This window comes from Geospiza fortis, unplaced genomic scaffold (genome assembly GCF_000277835.1).
Source record: "Geospiza fortis unplaced genomic scaffold, GeoFor_1.0 scaffold130, whole genome shotgun sequence".
Classification (NCBI taxonomy): domain Eukaryota; kingdom Metazoa; phylum Chordata; class Aves; order Passeriformes; family Thraupidae; genus Geospiza; species Geospiza fortis.
This window is the reverse complement of record NW_005054300.1, coordinates 7,266,421-7,292,536: the sequence shown is the minus strand read 5'-3', so window position 1 is coordinate 7,292,536 and position 26,116 is coordinate 7,266,421. Positions and strand designations below refer to the sequence as shown.

The 26,116-nt window shown below is 35.1% G+C and overlaps 1 protein-coding gene across 1 annotated transcript in view; it reads left to right on the top strand.

The window, feature by feature from the left end:
• DNTT (DNA nucleotidylexotransferase) overlaps nt 1–26,116 on the top strand; it is a 74,560-nt gene that overhangs the window by 15,653 nt on the left and 32,791 nt on the right. Inside the window, exons 4-7 of the mRNA XM_031063714.1 lie at nt 2,281–2,451; nt 3,741–3,812; nt 6,564–6,687; nt 7,796–7,928. Coding sequence (XP_030919574.1) covers nt 2,281–2,451; nt 3,741–3,812; nt 6,564–6,687; nt 7,796–7,928 — 500 coding nt within the window. The remainder of the gene's footprint in view (nt 1–2,280; nt 2,452–3,740; nt 3,813–6,563; nt 6,688–7,795; nt 7,929–26,116) is intronic.

Genomic DNA, 26,116 nt, shown 5'->3' with positions numbered 1-26,116 from the left:
TCTTTACAAAACAGATTAGATTTAAAATATGGGGTTTTGTATAATATTTATGATTTCTGTTCTAGCAGAGTCTTAAACTGAGTTTATTAAAGACTGTTTTGCAAGTAGCAATAGACCAGTTCTGACATTGCTGTTGAGAATAGTATGAAATAGCACATGGGACCATTAATTTGTTTTGCTTTTCTGCATGACTTGTACTCTGATAATCAGGTTGAATGTTACTGGGTCAGCTGTTCAGTAGACAGAAAGTAACATGGTCTTACTGATTATTTTTTTCTGAGAATCATTCTCATATATTATTTGAGAATCTCGCACTTTTTGTTGGTTTCACAGGAGTGATTTTTAGTATTTATAGTATTTGAGTTTGCATTTTTTGCATATATAAGATGATTAATGGTAACTTTGATGAAATTAATGATATTTTATCTTATTAGTTCTTAAATACCAGATATTAAATGAGAATCAGAATTCCTGTCTACATCTGTCGCCTTTCTTATTTTTAACACAATTCAGCAAAATTTTATTGGGTCTTGGATCTGATCCACTGGAATCTGAAAGTGCATTTAAATCCCACATTTTTGCCTAGTCCAAGTCTCACCAACAAACATTCCACAGTTTCAGAGACAGAAGTAAAATTTTCAATAACCGAAGAACTGAAATGTAGCCCAGCTCTGTTGCATATTTAATTAGAGCAGACCCTGCAGAGTACTCTGAAGATAATGAAATTCTCATGTGCTGGAAATCTCTGGAAATTTAGTTTCCTTTTAAACTGGTACTTTTTAAACAGGTAATCTGAATATTGATCTGATTGGTAAAGTGAAGGTGAAGCGCTACATGTAAGAAGTATAATAGTTTAGAATAAATGGTCAATAACTTTCCCTTTTATATCACCATAAGTTGACTTCACCAGAGATCCATTAGATTGTAGATTTTTATTAAATAATATTAGATTTTTGTATGCTTTTCCCCTCTAGAATATTACTCAATATGAGCTATACTGTTAAATAGACAGCAAGTCCAGTTTCTGTCTTTTTTTAATAAAGAAATGTTTTATTAAGAAGAATGTTAAAAGCAGTTTTATGTTAAAAGACACCTGTAATTAGTTGCAGCATTTGCAGGCAATGTGGTTTTTTTGCACAGAGAATAATGAATATTCAATACTCTTTAATTGTTTATTTTAAACAGCTTAATGAGCTTCACAAAGGCAGGAAAACACTGAAAAATGTAAACTAGAATCATAAAAATGCTTTGATTATATTTTCTCACTGACTATCAACAGCCTCTGAGTGAAATGCTTCATGTGATTGTGTTTTTCAGTAGTGATGGTGACACAGGTTTTCTGAGAGCTGCCCTCCTGGCAGTGGGATGGGGCTGACACCTCTGTGCAGCAGAGCTGGTGCTGGGATATGCAGACACAATTATCACAAGGGCTGATTATTCAGTGTAGAACCCTTCAGATGTGCATGTGAGATACTGCCTTTTGGGAGTGAGAAAAAACATTCCAGGACTTTTTGAGCCCTCTAATCAAGAAGATGGTTTTGCAGCATTGGTTCCCTCTCAAAAGCTGATACTCCACAGTGGCAAACAGCAACAAAATTCCTCTACACCACTGTGTGGTCTGTTCCCTGCATTTCATTTCTAAAATTCTCTGCTATTAATATAAATATTTTTATATATTCTGCAAGGGAGATAGACCTCATATGGATCATTTAGGAAAAAAACAGCTATACGGATATTCCTCAGGTATTTTTGGATGCAATGTTAAATAAACCAAACCATAAAGAGCCATAAAGAAAATGTGTTTCTATTTGCAAAGTTATACATCTGAAAAATGAAGAAAAGGAGGATTTGTTCCCTAAATTACCAAGTAGAAGCATGGCTACATGTTCAAAAAGATTAAGGTTGTTTCCAGTATTGCCACAGATTCTTATTTGGTTGTGTCTGAAAATACAGATGTTACATGCTGGATTACTTATGGTTGGGCATAATTCTGAAAATTAAGGCTCTATTTGACACTGATATATAAGATCCACATAGAATACAGAAGGCAAACCTCACAAAAGGTTTTCAAGCTTGGCTCTAAAATACCCTTTTTATGATACCTGGAAAACTTCAAGTTGGTAGAAAATTGCTCTGCTTTTTTTTAATGAACTCTATTTTTTCAATGTAGTAAAAATGAGTAATTCTTGAATTAGCATACAAAGGAACCTTTCTAAGGAGTATTTTAAGCTTTTATTAAACTTTAATATATTTTTTTTCCTCTACCTCCCCCTGTCCCAGGATGCCTTTGAGGTAATGGCTGAGAATTATGAATTCAAAGAAAATGAAATATTCTGCCTGGAATTTTTAAGGGCAGCTTCTTTGCTGAAATCTCTCCCATTTTCAGTAACCAGAATGAAAGATATACAAGGGTTGCCCTGCATGGGAGACCAAGTCAGAGATATCATTGAGGTAATGTACTCCTGAATTTTCTGCCAAAGGATTCTTTTACAGGTCAGCATTTACAGGTCACAGGGAGGAGCACTGGCACATCTCTGTGTGTGTACAAACCTTCTGCATTTCCTGTAATAACAATGTGTTATCTATGCTTCTAAGAATGAAATTGTTTTTGGAAACCTTTTGTCATAACACAAGTCTCTGTCATGGAACCCCCACTCTTAGGAATGAGGGTAACAAGTGAATAAATACAAGGGAATAAATAAAGCAGTATCAGCTTTGCATGTGATTTCTAAGGGCTTACTCTGATTTGGATGCAACAGTTAAACTGTTAATAGTTTTGCTCATGTGACTACTGCCCTTGGCAACATCACTTTACTCGCCTGAATGCTTTATTAGAAATATATTTTTTGTGGAAGTGGTAAATATTTTAGTACTTTAATGTTAAATCTTACCTTGCTAGGTTATAGCAAGTTATATATAGCTATAGCAGAGCCTTTTAGCCAGGTGATGGATGAACTCTACATTCCTACTGGAGCTTGGAGTATTCCCTGCATTTTTCTTTAGTTCTTAGCCTTTTCAGGACCCACACCTCCGAGTGCTGCAGTTCCAGCAGGCAGCTGCTCAGGGGTCATTGCTGGGTGCTGTGCTTTGCTCTGGCTCCTCATTTCCCCATTCCACCAGTTAAGAATGCACCCTCTGAAGTGCTTTTAGTACCTCCTGTGTGGGGGCTGGATTGCAATCATGATCCCACAGAAAATAGGATTATTTGTTGGGATGATATTGGTGGTTTTCTTTGTTAGTTTTATTTTTAATTTTTATTAGAAAGACTAAAAGAAATGTACACTCCAGAAAAAATGTATTTGTTCTTACAATGGTCTTACTTTTGAGAGTAGAAAACGTAACCAAATAATGAAATCTAATTTTCAGGACAAGTCATTGATAGCTTGTGATAAATAACTGCTTTCTGGCTGTGACTTTATGAGTGAATAAGTACTGTGAAATCTATTCCATGGTCCCAGTTTCTACTTCATCCTTGAGTAAATTTATGAGTAAGTAAGGACTGTGAAATTTATTCTGTGGTTCCAGTTTCTCCTTCATCCTTCAGTAATTTTCTTTCTTTAGAAGGGTTGCAGAATTTGATCTTAAGGGAATAAAACAATATGCTTGCTAGGGGTTCTCTTTATTGATTAATAAAGATTGATAAAACTTAATTTTAGATTATTTCACTAAATCTTATAATTGTAGTAAGATCTTAAAATGGATTTTAAAATTTTTAATAAGTAATATTTTTCTTTGTTTAGGAGATTATTGAAGAAGGAGAGAGTTCTAGAGTTAAAGAAGTGTTAAATGATGAGAGATACAAAGCATTTAAGGTAAATCCTTTGAGTTTTGTTGCTTCTGTTAAAAATTTCCCTCCCTTTAGTAGAACTTGGACAAAGCAATCAATTTTATTATAAAAGGACAACCAACATCAAGTACAAAGAAGGATAAGTCTTGAATAAAAAGAAAGGGATATTGAGAAACAGTGACAAGGAATAATGTAAAATATCTTTCTATTTTTAATTGATGTGATGTATGCGTAGTTGCTCTTAAGTGATGTAATGCAACTTACTCTTTGCTGTAAGTTTAATGTGATGTTGGTTTCAGTTCTGCCTCAGCTGTTTATACTTTTAAAATTGCTTCATTTTATTCTGGAATTAAGAAAATACCAGATGAAGAAGATGACTCAGATCTATTGTAATTCTCTTTTGTGTGAGGCAGGAGGACTAGAGCTCTTTCTTCCCTAGGCACATTGTAGAGTCTTAGTCATACAACTTCATAGTTGCAGGGAATCTAAACCACATAAATACTGCAGTTCCCATTACTGAAATATTTATTGAATTCTCCACTGGAAGCATGTAAGATGAACAAACATTTTAAAAAATTTTATCTGCATTTTTGATCTCTATAACTATCCTCTGTCTTCAGAAAAATTAAAACAGAGTAAGACAAATAGGATTGTTTAATTCTCCCTGGCATCACTCACTCTTACTTCAGCTATCCAAAGGCTCTTCCATTCTCTCTGACCTACAATGGAAGGGTGTTCAGAGACAGCTGTTGATGCCATCTCTAGCGATATTCAAAAAGAGGTGTAGATTCACATGTATAGCAGAATTCAAGAAGCAGACTTGCTTATTGATGCATGATTGCATTACAGCATGATTCAGGAACAGCTATTAAATCTTCAGGGTTTAAGAAAATCTCTTGGAGATTAGAATAAAACCTATTAGGAGACAAATTATCTCAAATATGCTTTATGCCTTGTTTCACATGCAAAATTACAACAAACTTAGGTGGCTCTGCTTCTTAGCTGAGCATACATCTCAACATTTTGTCTAAATTAGTTGTGACCAGGTGTTTCCACTGATTTTTTTATGAGATTCTAAGAAGAATCTGTTAGTGAATTCTTAGATTTTACTGTTTAGCATAGTCCGGGTACCTGCTGCTTCACTTATCGTTGGCTTGAAAGATCACTGCTGGCCCCAGGGCCATGGTTATCAAATGACTGAATAAAATTATAGTCAATGTTTTAGATGTAAGGACATGAACTGACAGAGTCAGTTTGCTTTCTTACAGAAGTGGGTGCTGCAGAGAGTGAGTTTGTGTAATTGGTTTCACCAGCTGAAAAGAAATAGGCTCCCTTTACTTGTGCTGCACTGTTGGCAGCATCTCGAGCATCTAAAAACATGCTAAATAACAATGGATCTAAGTACAGAAAGAAACCATAATTTTGTTTTTTTCCCCTAAAAATTTGGGTGCATGGAATCCTTTTTCTTTAGTTCTTTGTCTCAGTGTTAATTAAGTCTCCTAGAATTATTTGAAACCCAGTAATAGATCCTTTTGAAAATATTTCAGCACTAGCAAAAACATTAAAAGATAACAATCTAAGTATTGAAAAAATTATATCCTTTTATAAGCACCCATGATTCAGACAAAGAGTAGGTAATTTCACACATTATATACAACATGTAGAGCAAATCCTATTTAATATTATCAATTATTTTAGTTTTTCACTTTTTAAATCCTAATTATTTCAAAGGAATTAATGTCTTCACAAAAACACAAAATAAAGCTAGCATGCTTAGAATTCAGATGTTGTAGATTCAATGGAAAAGGGCAGTTATTCATGTCTTACACACCTACTCATTGAATTCCAGAAAAGTACAATGCAAGGTGGAGAGCTACAGTATTGACTGAACATAAAGAGCGTGATTTTAGGCAAGCATGAAAGTTTTCCCTCTTCTTTCATAACAGTGTTCATGTGAGGTAGCAATCCAGTGAATAATGCTTACAGCTTCTGCTTTGCATCCTTTTGTGGGTAATTAACTTAGTAAACAACATTACTTTGTAACAGATGGAATATGACCACACAAAAGTTTCTGGTGGACTGGCAGATTTTGGGGTGTTTTAGGTTGTTTTTTTGTGTGTCAGTTTTTTGGTTTGTTTGGGGATGTGTGGGTTTTGGTTTTTATTTATTTTTTTAAATTTGTTTTGGGATTTTTGCTTGTTTAGCTTTTATTTGTTTGTTTGCTTGGTCGGGTTTTTTTTCCCTTTTTTTTTTGTTTTGAGAGCTGGTAGTGCATATAACACAAAGCCATAATGTCAGTCAAATTCTGAAGATAATCTTGTGACATCTCTTGTTCTATCCCATCAGTGTCAGGGAATCAAGCTACCTAATGTTACTCTTTGATTTCTATTAAGAAATGGAGTAAAAATAAAGAATACTACCCTTATTTCAAACAGTTCGAAATAAGGGTAGTATTGTTTGTACACTTTTACAGTTAAAAGTGTACATTTTAGTAAATTACTTAAAGGTGCTGGGACTACTGCTGTATTTTTGTTTGGATTTAATGTTAACGAGAACTGTCCATGTATAAAACCAGTTCTCTGTTCAATGTAGTCATGCAAAGAAGGGAAGCTGAACCTGTATATTTGAATCACACTGTTTGTATCACACTATTTGTCTTCAGTGTAGGCTTAACTCTGCCCTTTGCTTTCCCTGAGAAACCTTATTGTTGCCTACTTATTATTAATTCACTGCTGCTTTAGAAAACAACACTGAGATGTTTTTTTACTGACCTTAGCAATTTACTTCAGTCTTTGGAGTGGGAGTGAAGACATCGGAGAAATGGTACAGAATGGGTCTGCGAACTGTGGGAGAGGTAAAAGCTGACAAGACCCTGAAGCTGTCAAAAATGCAGAAAGCAGGTAAGGTGAGAGTGTCATAAAAACTTGTATCTCAGTGCTCTAAGGACTTGATAACAGAGTCACAGGGGAAGGCAAAGCTCATTTATACATTTGTTCTCTTGCTGCAGTCTTGTGAATACTGAATTATTAGGTGAAAATATTTGGACCAGCCGAGCTCCTAAATAAAAATGGTGTCATTGAAAACATAGGAATATGCATATTTTTAAATTGCTTACACAGATACCAAATGACATCTCTTATACACAAAACTATTAATGATTCATTATTGCACCGGTTGTGAAAAAATTACAAAATTGGGAAAGCCCAGAACTACTTTTCAGAGGAGATCTGTCTCCCTCAAGGCAGCCCTAATTTACTGATAAATCTAGACTTGTAATAAAGTACTTATAAAATCTTTTTCTACAATCCTAGCACATCTTAGCTTTAAAATGTTAAACGTGATCACATGAATAATGTTACTTCCCCACAGATTTTGTGTGTATACACGGTTTCCCTAAATAAATGAATTAATTTAAACAAAGAAATGAGTTACATTAAGGAAAACATATTCTATAATATGACATTAAAATAATGTAACTTTATTTTGCATTAAATTTGTCACCTCAGGCTCCCTTGGACTGGATTTCTTGTATTTGTGCTTCTTTGTCCGTCTTTATTTTACATGTCATATTCAAATGTGAATCAAGCTGTCATACTGGGTATTTTCAACCCAAGCTCTGTGATCAGAAATAGGATAGCTGGGATATTTCACATACTTCTGGGCTCTATACTTGTGCAGAAAACCATGATTTTGGGAAGACTGCCTTTTGAAACAGTTCATACAAAAATGCCATTGATGGGAGCTGATAGGGAAGTTAGAGTAATTTATAAATATTCAGGTCCTAAGAAAGTGGAGAATTATTGTGATTGCTGTGTTGACAAATTACATGATAAATTGTAATGACAAAAATACATAGAAACTCTAAGGACAAAGATGAAGGAAGAAGGAGGCTATCTCTGCCCTGTGATCCCTTGTACCCACACCACCTGTGATTTGGGCCTTGAATAATGCTGTGTATATTTTAGTATTTCTGTGGAGTGATCAGCACTTTTCCCCTTTGATTTCCAGGGCTTCTCTACTATGAGGACCTTGTTAGCTGTGTGTCCAAGGCAGAAGCAGATGCAGTGAGCTTGATTGTCAAGAATACTGTGTGTACATTTCTACCAGATGCTTTAGTTACCATAACTGGTGGTTTCAGGAGGTGAGTGAAAAAAATGAGGTCACTTGGCTGTTTTATGCAGGTGCATAAAAAAGATGTTTGTGTCTTGGAACAATCAAAGAAGCTTTGTGGGAAAGTATCAGAGTTTGTTTTCAACATTTCTGTGGGTTTGTTTGTTGGTTTGTTTGGTTTTTTTTTTTTTTTTAACAGGAGAGCAGCTCTATGACAGTCCCAGGTTCCTGGTTTTTGTTGCTATAGATGGTTAGTTTTACTCTAACTGAATTCCCGAGGCTGAGACTATTGTAAGGCCATGCTTGAAGGCAGGCTTAAGGCAGTCTTGGTTTGTACTGTTAGAAGTATACTTGGAGTAAACAGTTACTAAAGTGACTATAAAGCACTGACTAAATTAAATATATACTAACATCTGTATAAATGGGATGATCCCAGAATTCCTTTCCTAGTTGATTTTTATTACAAATAATTTTGGTCTTGCTCTGCAAAACCAAACCCAAAGCTGTTGTTCAGAAAAATACATTCTTTCAGCACTTGAGAGCTTTCTTACAGCCACACAGCAGAGTACTGAGACTGGGAATGGTCTTCAGGAGTTCTGCTTTCCTTGCTCTATTCTCAGTTCCCCATTATATCCTCCTTGTTCTACACGTTATGCTCTTAAACCAAAAAAATGTAGTCAGTTCTACCTCTTGCTGCTGAATTTGATACTTTGTAAGACTTTGATTATATTTTAAATGTAAAAGTATCTTTGAAAGATACTTATTCTCATAAAACTCAAAATATACAATTCTGTGACCCTCATGCATCTAAAACTGATATGAGAGCAAAAGACAGAAGAATATTAATAATTAATGTATCACCTGTGTGTTTTAATATTGTAAACCTAGATAGGTCAGACTCAATCCAGTACTAAATTAAGACCTTTTATAATTTATAATTTCTACAGTACAGCGATTATGTTGAATATTTTTATCATCTTTGTTCCTTTTCATGATATTTATAATTATTCCTTGTATATCCCATATTTATTGTGGGAATGTTAGTAGCTTCCAGCTACATAATTTCAATAAAACTGTGTGGTCAATAAGAAACATTAGGCTAAGTAGGAACCCTGACCAGAGGTTTAGGAACAAGGTGAAATGTTATGTTCAAAACCTCAAGTGTCATCATTCTGTGAGTTTTTGTTTCAAAAACATGTGGTGTCTCTAAAGAGAGTCTCTGTTTAAGGGAATCTTTGTTTAGGAGACTCTCCCCACTGATGCAAATCAGTCAGAAACCTTGTGTTATTGGTAACTTGGGTGTAATTGATTAACACATCTAGATGGGTCAGAGCCTTACAGGTTATTTACTGAAAAGTCCCAGTTTCTTCTAATGTAATGTATTTGTGAGCTTTGTTGGTAGCGTAGTTTGCGAAGTTTGACTCTCACAAGTCAAATCAGAGTCTTTAGTCTTGCTTATTGTTGTGGGGAGATATGATAGTCATTCTCTTTTTTTTTATTAAGAATAAGCTTAAATGGGTGTATCAAGGCAGAAGAGAAATTATTTAAGTATCTATTGATGCCTGCTAGTGGGTAATTCTGTATACTAATTACATGCCTTTAACTGTACAAGAATATATTGAACTATAGGTTTCAATATGTCAGTCCTAATGCTATTTTACCAGCCCATGGAAAAGAAATGCTGCAGTGCAGGATTTGCAGATAACTTGATGGATTGAGATCCCTCTTTCAGGTACCTGTATTTTAAGTGCTGAATTGCAGTAGGGTTGATTAGATCTGTTCTTTTTTGCCTGTCTCCTGTAGTAGCAATGCTCTTCAGCAAGATGTTTGTGTAAGCTTAGTAGTTCACAGTTTTCAATTGCCAAATTATTTTTTGTTCCTTTCATCATTATATAAATATTTTAATAAAATAGGCAAGCTGTATCATTTAAACAATTCCCTCATTCTTCACTCCGTACGCTGCTGACATAAGAGGAAAAGTAGCTCATGATTGCCCTGAATGATATACTGATTCCCCAGGATCCAGATTTGCCTTGCTTTGTAGTCCTGTTTCATAACTTGGGAAGAAATTAGCAGTTGATTGTTTTCCTCCAGATTTTTGATTGGAGAGTTCAAGGTCATGAGTCTCATAAACCTTACTATGCAGGAGAGCTGGATGAATCAAAGCAAGCAGAACTTCCATAGAGATCTGCACCTATGGAGATTCAATAGAGATGAAAGAAGAAAGTAGAGATGAAAGTTACATTCTTTCCCCCAAATCTATTATGTACACACATGGGTGGATTTATTTATTGTGTTACTAGATATTTTCCTTTAGATGTCAAGAAATCAGATGATGTCGAAATTCTTTAAATCAAAATTAAGAAGCATAGTACAACGGTAAAGTAACTGATAAGTTTTGTTCTGTTTTATTTTAAATCCCAGCAAACTTGTTAATGGACTTTTCTTTGGATTGATTAATCTTTTGCCTTTTGTATGGCTTATTTTCCTAGTCTTGTAAAAAATAAAAGAATCATGATGGCAACCCTTCATATCTTTCTAATTTGAAATAATTTAGGAGCAGAAATTAATAAATTAATGAAGTCTAGATAAGTTTATCCCTCATTGCTTTCCTACAGGAACACTTCACCAACTGCTGTAAAACATTCCTTGAGTTTCAGTGGATATAGTTTCAATTGAGATGTAGGAGAGTTTTTTCTTTATGTTTTTCTGTTAACCTTTTCCAACACTTATCTGGGTAATTTTTAAACTGAAATTGCAACACTGTAATGCATGGAAATACAGAAATAGAGGAATTGTAGTTATAAAATAAATCACACACACATGGTGTAGAAGGTATTTAATTTTCTATTCAGGTAAGGTGTCAGGGAGGGTGACTGCAGAGAAGGAAGAATCAAAGATGCTGCTAGTGCAATATAAATCATGCCATGGACAGCATTATTAGAAAGCCTGAATTTGCCATACAAAGTCTGTTTGAATTGGCATAGTGTTATTTTCTGTGCTCAGCCTTTCTTATTTTGTGATTTAAGCTAATGAGACAAATTCTGAGGTGGGGAATAGCACCTTATAAGTACACAAGACCCCGAGGGTGAAGTATCCCTTCCTACATAAACAGAGCCCCTTGGATGGGGAGAAGAAACCCCATATTCTAATAAGCAACATCCCTGATAAATAATGTCCCAGCTATATCCATGGCAGGAGTGTAGTTTAGGGTAATGTGTGTTATCACATTTAAATGAGTTAAACTGTGGACCTGACAACTTTTTTTTCCTGTGGATATTAAAAGAGTAATTTTATTCCATGAAGAGAATTAAGGAGATTGCTGTAGTAATGGCAGGATCTCATTTTGTAGATATCATTGCATGTTACAGAATATTTTATTCCTACTAGCAGTATGTTAATGACATTAATAGTAATATTAGCATTGTTGTAGGGTCATTAGTAATGACAAGGCATTGGAGCATTATGATATTTTGTAAGATCCTGGGTTTCGGCTAACTTGATTTAGCTGCTGATACTTGGTCTTGCCCCAGGATGTGATCTAAATTGAAGGTTTCATAAGAGCTTGGAGGCAACACTATATCCTGTATGTAGTTTATGGTTTCAGCCTCTTTACTGGTTGTTCATATCTCAATACATATACCCACAGTCTCCAAATTTGGCTGGAGAAGTTCAGAAAAGGATCTGGAATAAGAATTATGTACAGTAATAAGAATATTTTACATATATATATAAGAACTGTGTTTGCAGAATGGTTTTCTGTGTGCCCTGTCCATATGATTGACAAATTATTTACAAACTAGGGTTCAGTTTTATTGTGCTGGGTGTAACACAGTTGTGGTTAGCTCTGCAGCAGTAGAGTTGTTTCTCTGTGTGAGGACATGGTTGCCATATCATCCATAGGCACTTATTTTTTAAAAAATTATTTAGGGATCCTCTTAGCATTATGATTTCACTTGTCACATTCTCAAATATTTACTTAGACACACTCTTGTTGGCTTCTCCAACCTTAGCCTTTAGAGAAAGTGAAGTAGACTAAGGAAAGGTTTTGTTTTGGGTAATTTTTCATATTGCAGTTCTGAAGAAGCTGTTCAAGTGTCTTGGGCATTGCATAATGAAGAATAACTAGTGTATCTTGTCTTTTTTTATCTTTATGGGAGGTTAATTTTTCCATGCTCTATCAGTCTTCAAGGAAGTTTTATTCCCAGTCTCTCTTGTCGTTAATTCTGTCCTAACATGAACCTGAGTGTAGATCACTATCTCCGTGCTTGAAATTTTTATTATCTTTTAGAAATGAGGATTTGATACTCTGCAACATTTGTAGATAAGAATTATTAATAGAAAAGCAATGAAGAGAGCAAAGGACGTGGTGACTGTGTTTGTCAGGCACCACTGCCATACTTTTGGATATTACAAGGCAAAAGATTCTTTCCTGTGTGCAGTGACATTTCCTACAAGGCAAAGGAATGCATAAAGTAATGACACGGGACAGAATACTGCTCTTTCCTGTTCTGTACCAAGAAAATAATTTAAAGATATCTCTTCTTTCAATCTTGGACATAAGATGAAATAGCTGAGACAAAGAAACACTTTGAGAGATTATTTTACAGGTTCATGCAGTGATAAATAACCAAGGTTATTGTGGCACCTTCGTTTCAGAAATTAGACTTCTATATGGCATGTGGAATCACATTTATCTAACTGTGCTGGTACATGCTTGTAAAGGGGACACTGTGAGATTGAATGTCTGAAGAATATTACGCTTACCAAGCTTTGGAATATACACAAGACTTTGTGCTTTATTTAATCGAGCTTGTCATGTGAATTCTGGCTGAAGTTCTTGATAAGTCACAAAACATCTGATCACAAGTTCTGATCCTGATAAAAAGCTCCATTTGACCTTTTGATATTGGATATTCCTAATAACTTTTGGAGACTGTAAATGTTCTGCAATGAGGTTATAATTCCTGACACAACACCAAATTTTTTGATTCTCAGAGTAAATGTATTTGAAGTGCTGTTATACAAATTATTTTCTTTCTCCTCAGATCTAGGATTAAAATAGTGTAAGGACTTACTTGCTAAATAATTAGAATTAATTTTGCAAAAGATTCTTGCAGTAAGATTTTAGGCAAACTCCTAAGCAGTGATTGTTTATTCTACTTATACTTTGGTTTTTTTCACTCTGAAACACCAACTGCAGTAAGAGAAGATATAAACCATATCCAGGTACTCAAGTCCAAATATTGTAATTTCTGCTCACTTTTTTCTACTGCTGTTGAAAGAAGTAGATTTTTTTATATGCTGGTATTTAATATTTTCCAGGGAGAAATCTGCTATAAAGGAGTTGTGAGGCAAGCTGCTCGCTGAACATTCAAGCTGATATGGTAGTTTGCACACACTTGAATTTAAGCAGATCCTGGAATAATCTAGCAATTATTCCAGCAACAGACTGGAGAGACTGCTTGGCTATCATTCATGAGCACAGACTTTCCTCTGATAAACTGTAGCCAACTTTGGACGAGAGTTTTAACCTGGAGATGTTCTAATCTGATCTGGCTGGTTTTAAAGCTTAGTAAAACAGCTTTGCCTTCCCAAACTCCCTAGGATTAGAAATGATTGAACTTGAGGTATTGATATACTGCAAGTAAAAATATTCTCTGGCAGGAGTTAGAAGCACTGCAACTGTGAAAGAACAGGGATCATCACAAGTTTCTGCTTTTAACTTTCTGTAATCCATTAAAAATTAAGTTGGGAAAGGAGAAAATCAAATTAATGGCTAGCCAAGTCAATTTAAAAGATAATCTATTGAAGTAATTCAGATACTTCCTTTTGTCATTAGAGCTTTGATTATTTTCCCAGTCATTTCATCTATTATTAGCCACAATGAATCATGAAGTAGAAACTGATGAATAAGGTATTTGGGAGTCATAGACAAAAAGAACTTTGTAAGAACCAATGAAACTTAATAAAATTGAGCACTCAGGAGGGCATATACTTTGAAAGTCTTTCAAAAACTTGTTGATTCAAAGTTTTTTACATGCCCTACACTACTTGACCCTTTCCTACTTTCACAGACTTTTTAGCTCATTAGAAGGATGCTGTTGTGCTATGTGCCTCTCTTATCTCTAAAACTAGTTCAAGTGGTGGGTCAGGCATAGAGCTGGAAATGGAGGTGGCTGATTTCTGCAAAGCCGGAAGTTTTGCACTCTGTATGTAGAAAACTCCCTGCCTTAGTCTTACAGTTTCTATGATCACCCTTTCCCTTCTGGAATGCATTTATAACACTAAGCCTTTACAGTGCTTAGTGTTTTCTGTTTCCTATCAAGTCTGATGGTGACTGCTAGTAAGTAAGCCAGAGCAATACAAATAATGTTATAAAGCAAGATAGGAAATCTCAGACTGTATTATTTTGGGACTGTTAAAAAAAGTCTCTTGTATTGGCATTTTCTTTTTAAGCTTAATTGGAAAAAATGAGATTAAAAACTGAAACTAGGGGTTTCTATATTCTTGTCAGGCAGTCAGTCTGAAATTTTAGTAATGATACATGATCAGATTTGTTACCATTTTAATCTAGACAAAACTTTCATTTGAAACGGATGAAAGTTTTTAAAGTTACTGCATTGATGGATGTTTTGTGCTATTAACAATATTTGTCATTACAGTGTATATGGAATATTGGAGTGGAATTTTCAAACTGCAAAGGCAACTTGTGGTGACAAAGCAGCATACTGCAGGTACACTACTAGAAGAAGACAGGGAATTACCTCAAAAACAGATTATTTTTTTCCACATCTTCATGTCATGTTCATTGATATCCAAATGAATTGAATGTTAAATGAAAAGCAAAGTGAGCAATTACTAGAAATTTATATCTGAAAGAAGAACAGAATGACAGCTAATAATGTTATTTAAGCATTTTTTCTCTTTTTTGCTTTTTTTTTCCTGATTTGCCCTGTAAGGTCACTTTCAATCATTTTTGCTATGTAAGGGTCAGCCATTTGGCACTTCTAGGTTCCTAAGCTATATGGAAATGTTTGTAGAATGCTTGCCACTGCATGAAACCAAAATGTTAATGGCTTCATTAAGTCAAATTAAATTTTAATGGCCATGGTTTAACTTTTCTTTCAGCCCATTCACATCCTTTAAGCAGCATTAAATGTGATTCAGTTGTCTTCTAATATCACAGCTGACCTGAATAGCTTTTCAATTAGACTTTTAGATGAAGCAGATCTGATACATTCTAAATAAATAAAGATCTCTTTTTATTGGTTAAATGCTGATATTCACAGCTCATTTAATCCATTTATAGAGATGCAATGTCAAAAGAAGAACCTTTTTTTGTGCAATGCTAGTGGTAATGTGCAGAGATGAGACAAAAAATTCACATCTTTGTTTTGTCAGTGAATGGAAATTAAGGAAGAGTAACTCAAAAAGATCTATTTAATACTTTAAGAAAGGTGCATGACTGAGAAGTGATGAAATTTTTTTGACAAGGAGTCACACATTAAAAGCATTTTATGAAATGGTGTGAAGAATAGTCAGTTAACAATGCACATTCCCCTCAGAAATTTATTCTGACATCTTACAAATAATCTTATACCTAAACAGTAGATGTCCAATGTTTTTTAAATTGGTTCAGTCTGTGCTAATGTAAAATGTTTTAATCTTTTAATGGATTTAGTGTTTACAACATAGTATGCATTTTACACATACAAAAAGTGATAGAAATTGTTAGAAATCTACCATAGTTTGTTCAAAAGCATCTTTGATGTTTCCATAATTCTGTTTGATGTTAGTTCTCATTTTTGGATGAGTATCTCAAGACCTTCACTATGTAACAGAGATGAATTGCTGTGATAAATCCTTCCCTGTGTATGAGGGCCGGCATGGGGAAGGGGCTTCTGGGTTTACTGCTCAGTGTGTGACCCAAGAAAAGCCATCTGGGGCATCTGATGTGCAGGAAGCTGAGCTGAGTGGTTTGCACTGGCTGGGTTTCCTTCCCAGTGGCTTTGCTTCTCGAAATGCAAGGGAATGCTGCTGTCATTAGCTAGAGTAGGTTTCAGCACTGAGTTCAGTTTTGCCATTTTGGGTAGCTTGTGTGAGTGTCAGATGATAACTAACAGCTAAGTTGCTTTCTCCTGATGTGAAGTCCCAGCTCTGAAACAAGCACCAATCTCTCATGACGGCTGGCTCATTAGACCCGCCTAAGTGGAAAGGAGCAGTGACAGCTGTCAGTACCAATTACAGCACCACCAGCTCCAAACTGCAGTGCCTTCTGCTGTGCCACTCCTAAAGATAATATACCATTAGAATTCCAAAAATGTAAAACTGATTTTGCATTATTTACACAATTTTCTGGGCAAGTTTTATCAAAGTGAATATTTTGAAAAGTTCTAAAAGGAGTATGATACAATTATTTATAGTCCTGCTTTATCAATGAATGTACTTAATAATGTATATCCTACTGACCATTCCCACTTTGAAAGGTTAGCAATAAAAATTGTTGTGGTTTTTATTATGCTAGGTTGACTGAAAAGTATTAATTCATCATTTTAGAACAATTGGCATATGCAGTGGTGGTTACTATTTGCTTTATGGAAATTAAACATGTAATTGCTAAGTTCTGGTATGACGTATCTTAAAACCACTGCTCTGGTGTTTTGGAAGGGGAAATGCTTTGCCCTTCCTTGAACATTGAATTTGTACGTTCTTCCAATGTATAAATGCATATTTTTCAGTGAGCATAAAACATGTATTAAATAAAATTCAGAAAAGGTCTTTTGCACAGGACCCAGGCACTGTTGCTGAGACAGTCTGAATAGGACACCATGTCATTAAAAAAAAAAAGTCACCTCAAGTCTGTCTGCTCCAGGTATTATTAACACATAATCTGGGGCTGAGGCAGGGAGGCAGGTTGCATGATACACAGCATGCTCTAAAATTGATTTATCAGTATAATGTAAAAGCTGGAAAACCTGCTTCCTGCATTAGGGTTGAACTGTTGCTCTTTGAGTGTTCTGGTAGTTTGGGAATAGGTTAGTACAATAAGGCATGGGGGAATAAAAGCTCTTATGATTGAAAAGGAAGCTGTACAAATAATTGATACCTAGCATTAACGTGTCCATAGATGTATTCACAGACTGAAAGAGCTTCATTTTCAAACTCTGTAAAAAGAAGGACAAGCAGTTCTTTATGATAAAAACTTGTGCAAGTTCAGTGATGGTAACTGTAGGGCTTTTTGTAGTAGAGTCATGTTATATGAGCTGCAATGAATTTGAGGTGTATAAGATAGGGCTCAAGCAGTTTGCCAGACTTGTTCTTTCTTGTGCTACTGATATTAGGTATTTTACATAGGGAATATGATAAAGGGAGAATATGAATAAGTAATTTCCATGAAGTTTTGAATTTTATTGTATGCTTCATAATGCATAAGACAGTTTAAATTCTGTGAAGATCTGATTCATTCTTTGTGGAATTTTATCTTAGTAGCTTTTCAGTGATGTTTGGTTTGTTGCTTGTTTATTTTGGATTTTCTTTTTAGTTCTAGGGGATCGGAGAATTTGTATCGTGCTGTTTGGGAATAGATATTGCAGGCCAAAAGATACCAACGGTGTTATGGAGCAGCTGTCTGCCCAGAAATTAAATTAGTGAATGAAGTGAATCATACATTTATGTTTAGGGTTACTTCTAACATGTCTACCAAAATATTTATGGCTATTGTTTGTTTTCTGCAAAAATTTTCAATTCTTAATGAAGTACTGTGCAGAAATATAATTATTTTCCTGGTAGGGGCTATAATTCAAATGCTTTTTCTTTAGCAAAATGAATTTTCTAGTTAGAATTTCTCTCTCATGATTAGCCTCAGTTATAGAAATTTCATATTGATGTGGTGTCATTTCATCTAAAGACAAGGGTATATGCATCTGGAAGAGTCAGAACTACAGAAACCTCTGTGAAGCATCACAATGCCTTTGCAAGATCACTGAAATATTTTGATTGAGCTTTTAGACAACAAATTGAATTGACAACTTGTATTAAAACATTTCTGTCTCATTTATTTTCAACTCTCCACCTAAATCCTTTTGCTTTTTCTCATTTTCTTGGCCAGCTCTACTAAATCCTCTCTGTGAATAATAGATTGGGTGATTAGGCAGAGAATACAGAATCAACTATAATTATCACTCAGAATTTGTAGCAAAACCAAATGTTTCAAGTAGTTTGTGAGGGGTTTTTTAAAAATGTTTGTGTTTTTTTCCTTTTACGTGGATATTATGGGGAGGCATCATATTTTGAAGTACTTCTCTGAAGAGTCACAATAATTGGAGAGTCTCTTATAGATATTTGACATGAATTCAGCTAATACCATGCAGAGTTTTCTGAAATGCTCAGTCAGTGAATTTAAATGGATCAATTTTAATACTTAGGCCAAGAAGCATGTTCAAGTATAGTATTTAAAATATACTACTTGAAAAGTATTTTCCATATATGGATGAGCACCTAAGTATCTTATAAGTTGTCTCACAAATAAATAGCTCTAAAATAAAATATATTCATGATACTACATAAAACTGGTAAGTAAAAAATCTTCTAGAAGTTATAGAGCATTAGGTACAAGCAGGACTTTTAAGGTAGTGGAATATACTAAGGGAAAGATGAGGAAGCAAAATTAAAAAAAGACAGGAGATTTCAGATAAAGTAGTAAGATAAAAGAGAAACATAAAGCACAAGAGGTCAGATCAAAGCTATACATGGCTTTGATGAGATGGAGATACCTGGTTTGATAGATAGTTCTTTTCCTTGCATGTTATCTATAAAATAGCTTCATTGGAGTTCACTTGCTAAGAAGAGGATGCCTTACAAAATTGAGGCCACTCAGGTGGGAATGGAATGAAGAGAGACAGAACGATTGTCTTTGTAACAGTAAGAGACATGCAGAAGGAAGTGACATTCTTTCTGAAGGAAAATCATCAGAACTCTGCATAAAGGGTAGTTGGAACAAAACTCTGGCAGCAGTCTTAGACTAAGTTCCCAGCAGCAGAGTCAGCTCTAAGGGTAGCATTGATAGGCCAAGGATAGAGCTTGGCTATGATTAAGAGGCTTAATTAATGTGCTAAGACAGACAGAATAGTGCTAATGATGCTTAGCCACCTTTCTGTTAGACATATCTAGGTGCACCAGGAAACAAGTGTCTCTTGCTTTTTTGCACACATTGGTACTTCAGCATCTCTTACCTATGAACTGCAGTGCCTGTGCCTAAGTGATTCAGGACAGAAGTAGAAATTATTTAATACATTTTGTCTTGTGTGCAGTCTTTCTTGGATGTGTGTTGTTTTTTCTGAGAAGTTTCTGATGCCTCAATGTTTTTGAGTGTATTTCTTACTATTAATATTCTTTACACATAAGTGTCTCAGGGCATCTGTGTCAGAGATGAAGTTGCAAGAAATTTGCATTGTCTTAGTGAGCAATTACTGTGACAAACAATAGTGTTCTGTGGTTCACCATGTGCAAAAGAGTTCTTCAGGTTCAGATGCCACGTGGTTCAGAGATTGCAGAAGCAAATACCTGATGTTCAGATCCAAGAGATCAAAAATCAGTTTTAATTATACTACGTATTGCACTTTGTAATTTTTTCCATTGTTTTATACCCAGAAACCTGGCTTGAAAACAGGATATTTATAGCAGAGTTTACTTATTGCTGATAGACTCTCTAGCAGCAGTCCAAGTTTATTGTAGAATGGTTAGTTGCTGTAAAGATGGTTGACAGCACAAGTTAAGAATGATATTTCCTGTCAGATAATCACGAGAAGAGCTGCGAACATCGGTGACCTTGCAACTAGGTGATTCATTTTGAAGATCCCTGTGAGCAAGAGTAGCCACAACATTTTAATTAAGTGTGATGTGATCTTGCTAGTGGTGTGGTGACATAATAACAAGGAAGTAGCTGCTGGTTAAATATTTTTTTTTGTTACAATATGAGTCTGACAGGATATTTTCTACACGTCAGGTAACAGGAAAAGACTAAAAAAGTTTACAATAAAGCATGTATGAAAGGCATAAATTAAAAGATATAGTCAGAAATAGTCCTTTTCATTGCTTTCAGTTTGGAAGTGGTGGAATATATTATGGATTGTTGCTGTACAGTGGGAGAGGTAGATGGAAATGTTTCAGGCAATCTTTTTGAAGAATGGAAAATCAGCATTAAATAGCAGCAAAATCTAATATGATAGATTTGGTTATAATCATCTGCTATGATAACTGTTCTATCATTCCACTAGGACCTATCTTGGAAAGCAAAAACCCAAACCCAATAAAGCCTTGTGGATTGCTTCTTCTCAAATACGTACTTATAAACTCATGCTCGTTCATAAAGTAATAACCTTACATGCTTTATCTTGTGCTACTGATCAAGGATGGCAGAATATTTTCCTTTTATCTTGGCATATCTTACAGCTAGACACAGGTCTAGTGGATAAACACAAGAAACACACCTGATTCTTTGGTCCTGTTGCAGTGGTTAATGTGTCCAGTTGCACCTAATTTGTTTACCTTAGTGATAGCATTGTTATTGGATATGGTATCCAATGGGGATGTTACATATTTGCTATAATATCCTTATTTCGTTTATGAAATGTCTTGATGTTGTTACAGTATGCATTTGTGTCACTGCAATAGATGGTACTATACCCACACTTAGCCAATGTAGATTTGATGGTACTATACCCACACTTAGCCAATGACCTAACCATTCTTATCTTATAAATGAAATGTGAACAGCCCATCCTTCTGTTCTCACTGAAAGGTTAGTGGGAGCTTGGACACTGATTTCTGTTGAATCATGACAAAATAGGGAGTCACTTTCAACTGATTATTCGAAAAATTGAACTGGCAAGAAATGGTGACCTAGGGAATACATCTTCACGTTTCACCTAAATATTAAAATATGTACCTATATTGAAAAGACCCTTGAAATTACTCATTACCTGAGGTCACAAAACAGTGCAGGTTGAAAAAATCAGGATTATTTTCAGAAAGAAGTCAGGACAAGAATACAAGAAATATGACATGACTGGATCTTTGAAAGACTCTCTGAAAATATATGGCTAGAGCTTTATGAGATCTGGATCAGGAAGAAAGGCACAGAGAGAACTCGACGAAGCTACATTCTCAAACAGAATATTTCCTTGTCATGGTTTGGGAATTAAGGAAGTTGGTTAGTAATAATCAGGGAAGTTTTCAATCTAGTATTAAATTGACTAAGTCAACTTCATGAGCTCCTTAGGCTGATGGAGAATCACATCTTGGAGCAGAGCAAGGAAACTTTGTAAAAGAGGGTAACAAGATTGCACAATGGAGGGATTTACTCAAGTTAGAAGTTAAATTTAATGACAGGCTTGTCCACGCTTTAAAAGGCTTTTCTGGTATGCCTATACTTGTAGAATATATTGGCAGCCTTTCTCAGTGGAGATGCAGTGTTCCTTTGATAGTATAGTTTAAATGATTTTCTCAAATGGAATAACCTATTTTGGCCCAAAGGGTGTAACTATTTCAGCTGCAGGGAAGTGCTGGCAAACAGTGTACATTCACACCACACAGCTATCTTGGCAAACCACTCGTGTAAACCAAGTAGACAAGTTTTGAATTTCAGTTTCTTTCTCTGTAAAAGGCTGGTGTTCTGAGTATATCCCGTAGATTAGGGGTAAAATCCTCTTCCCTTAGACAAAATTAGTAGATGACACAATCCAAATTAGGTATTGAAAGGGACAAATCTCATTTTCTCTGCATTATGCTTCTGTAAAATTCCCTACCAACCTTACTTGCAGTAGGGACAACTACTACTGCGAGTGCTGTTATTGAAAATATGTATGTTAGCTCAATCCTGGAAAAATTCTTCAGTTCGCTCTAAAAGTTTCAGTGAGCAATTTTCTGAAATCTAACCAGATTGTACATGTGCTTGAAGTTTAAACTGTGCATATTTTTTTCAGAAGTACTTGAGTAAAACTTGGTAGAAAGGCTAGACTCAAACTCATCATGTTGCAGCTGTCTGCTGGCAACTACACAAATGTTTAAGTTGTATTGTATCTCCTTTAATGGAATAGATTGATAAAATATCTTAAAGTAATCACAACTAAAGTAGAATTAGACATATTGCCCCAAAATGCCAGAATTCAAGATTTGGCTTCTCATGTCTTTATCGCTACCCCAGATGTTTGAACAGTTGCCTACATTCCTTGGCCATTACACCATCAGCTCAAACAGAAGTGTTAATCCTATTTCATGTTAGAATTTCTGAGAGATGTCTTATTTCTGGTTGTCCTCCCCCCCCCCCCCACTGTGGATGCCAGAAATCTATTTCTCAGTTCAAGGAATTTTAATAGAAAAACTGTCATGTTTATGTAACTTCCAGTACAGCTGAGCAGGAAGCAAATAGAAACCTTTATTTTTATGGTAGGTTGATTCTATGGATTGTCCCATCACTGCCAAGTAAGTGAAACCCAGGCTGAACATTTAATATCATTCAGGCATTCTGAAAAAGCATTTTTCCTTCCTCACATGAACATTAATATTGTGTTTAAATTGTTTAAAGAGAGTGTTTTGATTTTTAGAAATGCCGAAGTAGACACGCATGAAAAAGAACATTTTGATGAAAGTTTCTGTGACAAAGGGATATGTTAAAGGAACAAGCCTTTTGAAACTCTCAAGAGAATTAGTTAGAGAGAATTAAAATGGATGGGGTTTGAATTCATGTTTTCAATCTACTGCCGGAAAGTTTCAGGACAAATTGTGGCTATAAAGCTGATTGTTAATTTTGTTAAAGTAGCAGTATAGAAAAATAACTTTTACCTTCTTCTTTAAAATAAAATACTCTATCTTAAATGTAAGCTTATATATGTTTGAGATTCTGAGTAAGTAAAATAGAAACATAATTCTGAACCAAGCAATTTTGTTGGACAAAAAAAAATCTAAACTAGTAAATGGAAACAAGTAAATGGAAACTAATTTTTTTTTGTTTGCAAAAAAAAAGTATGAGAAGTAGCTTAATGAAAGCATTTTTAAAATATACACCTTTCATAATTAATAGTGCAGACTTTTGTTTACTTATTTCAGTAAATAATTTGAATGCAGCTGACCTTTCTATTTTTTCTTCTGCATTATTAATGATGTTGAAGAGAGGTTCACTAGGTTCCTGTTTTAACAATATGTGTCTCACTTAGCTGAGGTTTTGGTTTGCACCAGCTGAGATGGAAGCAAAAAACTGGAAAGCTTTCTGACTTTTAAATCTCAAATATCAATGCGTTGCAAGCATTGCATCCTACCTTTAGGTATTTGGAGTACATATATAATCTATAGCCTGCTCTGGCCAAATTTCTTCTCTGGCAGAACACCAGCAGAATATGGACAATGTACCTGAATTGGTCTTGAAAAAAATTAATAGCTACACATAATGGATAATCCAGATGTGGAAGGATTCAGTGCTCTCCCAGTTTGTGGGAGTCTGTCCTGGAAAGTGCCAGTCACCAATTACCTCCAAAGACAGAAGTCCTAAAAACCTTAACCTTCTCTTTCATCCTCTCATATTATTTTTGAATAGAGGTAGAAGTAATTTTCTTTACCTTCCTTTCTTAGTGATTGTTGTGTTTTGTTTATTTGATTGGGCTTTTGTTTGGTTTTTGTTATTTTTGTTTGTTTGGGTTTTTGTTTGTTTGTTTTTTCCCAAAGTGCATCATAGTTTCTGATAATTCACCAAAATATCTAGCATCTGAGTAGACTGATCTCTTATTTGTATTCTTCAAAATTAGAGGTAGTGGAATTTCCTTGTCTCCCAGTTTGCGTAATTCTAAAGCTATCTTTAAGGATTTTAATTAGGCCAAAAGAAACTAGGTACTTCAGGATGTCTGAGCAGGTCTAGTCTGAGATACCTCCTCTTATAAATAATAAAAACGTATCTTCTCTCCAGTCAAGTCTGATTTCTCAGTACTTATTACATACTGGAATATGTTCTTTTTTCCTGCAGGTTTCAGAATAATTAAAATCTGTAGAATTACTAGTAAGTAAGGTTGCTGTACCACTGTCTTACAGACTGTTTCTTAAGAGTGAGAAAGCTTGTTTCCATAGAATGTGCTGACAGAGGAGTTCATGTGTGCAAAACTACATCGATGTTTTAAGACTAAATTCATCTGCATGCCTCACATTTCAGCTGGATATATGAGATCCCAAATCCACATCAATACTTATTGGACTGTTTGTCTCTTTCAAACAGTGTTGAAGTTTTTTTTTTTTTTGTTTTGTTTTTTTTTTTTTGGTCATTGATTGGCACTGGGCAAAGTCTGTTTATGCAGGAAGTTTCTATGATGTCATTTGAAATGCTTGATTGAAATTAAGTGTAATTTAAAGAATTTGCCAAGACAGCAAAAGCAAAACTTCAGCAATGTATTTCATGACTTTAGATAAAACTATGACAGATTGGTATGGTACATTTCATAAGCTTTAAAGCTTGAAATTACATGGCCAGCTTCCAGGTACAGTTGTGCTATTTATATGAAATTGAGACAGCACTTGCAGTGATTCGAAGCTTAAGCATAGTTTTGTTTTGCTTGGTGGAATAGTGAATTTACTCCAAGTAGAAGATTCAGAGAGGCTAAAGCTGTTAGCAACAAAAAAGTCATCTTGTGTGCAAGCCAAAAGTGATAAATATTCAGCATCAGGGTATAATTGGTGACAGCCATGTTCAGGCATCAATGTCATGGAAGGAAGACAAATATGTTCTTCCCATAGAGGAAGAGCTTCTTGCTCGTGTGAGTGACTGTGCACTGGAACAGATTGCCCAGAGAGGCTGTGGAGGCTCCCTCACAGGAGATATTCAAGAGCAGTCTGGATGCAATTCTGTGCTAAGTGCTCTGGGATGACCCTGCTGGAGCAGGGAGGTTGGACCAGATGATCCAAGGGGGTCCCCTCCAAGCTGACCTACTCTGAGAAAGCCAGAGCACAACGGCACCACCCAGGCTGTGCAACTGATACAATCACTGGAGAGCCACACTTTCTAAATAACAAGTAGGTGACTAAATTCTTACATTGGCCATTCTCCTATTGTGTTGTCTTAGTAGAAACCAGACTGCTAGAAGACAGCTTTATGAATTATTTTAATAGTGTACAGTAGATTTGGTTGAAAAACAATTTTACAACTGTTTTTCACAGAAATTACTTTTCTGTTTTTAACAAATCTGAAGTTAAGGTTGGTGAGAATTGGTTTCAGCATGTGAACGGCAGGTGGTCCTCCTCAAGGTAATACTTACAAAAATAGGTGAATCACTTTGTTTTTAATATTTTGTTTGTGATCAATTTTTTTTCAGTTCTTCAAATTTTGAGTTCCATTCAGATTTTCATGTTGTTCCATGACTATTGTTTTCTTAGATGCTAGTGTATAAGAGAATCCTTACACAGTGTTATTTTAAACTAAATATGCTTTGAAATAACCATTTGGCTAAAGGTACACAGAAGGCAACATATAACTACACCAATATATAACACAATATAAACACACCAATATATAACACACAATATGTAATTCACCATTCATTGTTTTCACAAGGCAGGAACATATTTTCGGGGTTTAGCATAGAATATGGTTAACACATTAAATAATTGAAATAATTTAAATAATTAAATAACTAAAATGCAAATAGTCTAAGAGAGATTTCTAAGATCAGTGAATAGCTCTAAGTTTAGCTACACTGGTCATTTAAGTTCCTCAGCTGAATAACTGTTTTCCTTTCATTGCATTAAATTAATACCTGTTAAAATAAAACTTATCATCATGACATGAGGAAGAGTACCTGAGTGTCTTGTACTCTGAGAAATGTCTAAGTTTCTTTTGGGTCATAAAAGATACAGTCAAGCATAGCATGACATACTTTGGTCTCTGAAAGTGCATTGAATGAGATGAGGTGAGTGCCATGCATTACTGCCTTTTTTTGAGGCAATGCAGTCACTGAGGGTGAAATTACGTTTCAAGTAAATTTAAGTGCTGTTGCACAGGTTTTTCACTGCTTCTCTTCACTTCAGTGATTTTTACCCTCAGAACAAAACTTGTAGAAATAACCAGTGATGTGATCCCTTCTGCTGCAGCGGGTAATGCTCCTTTCTCCTGACTTGATACAAGACGATCTTTTAAGTAATTACTTCTCTGCATTGTTTGGTCATTCCCTAAAAGATTTCTTG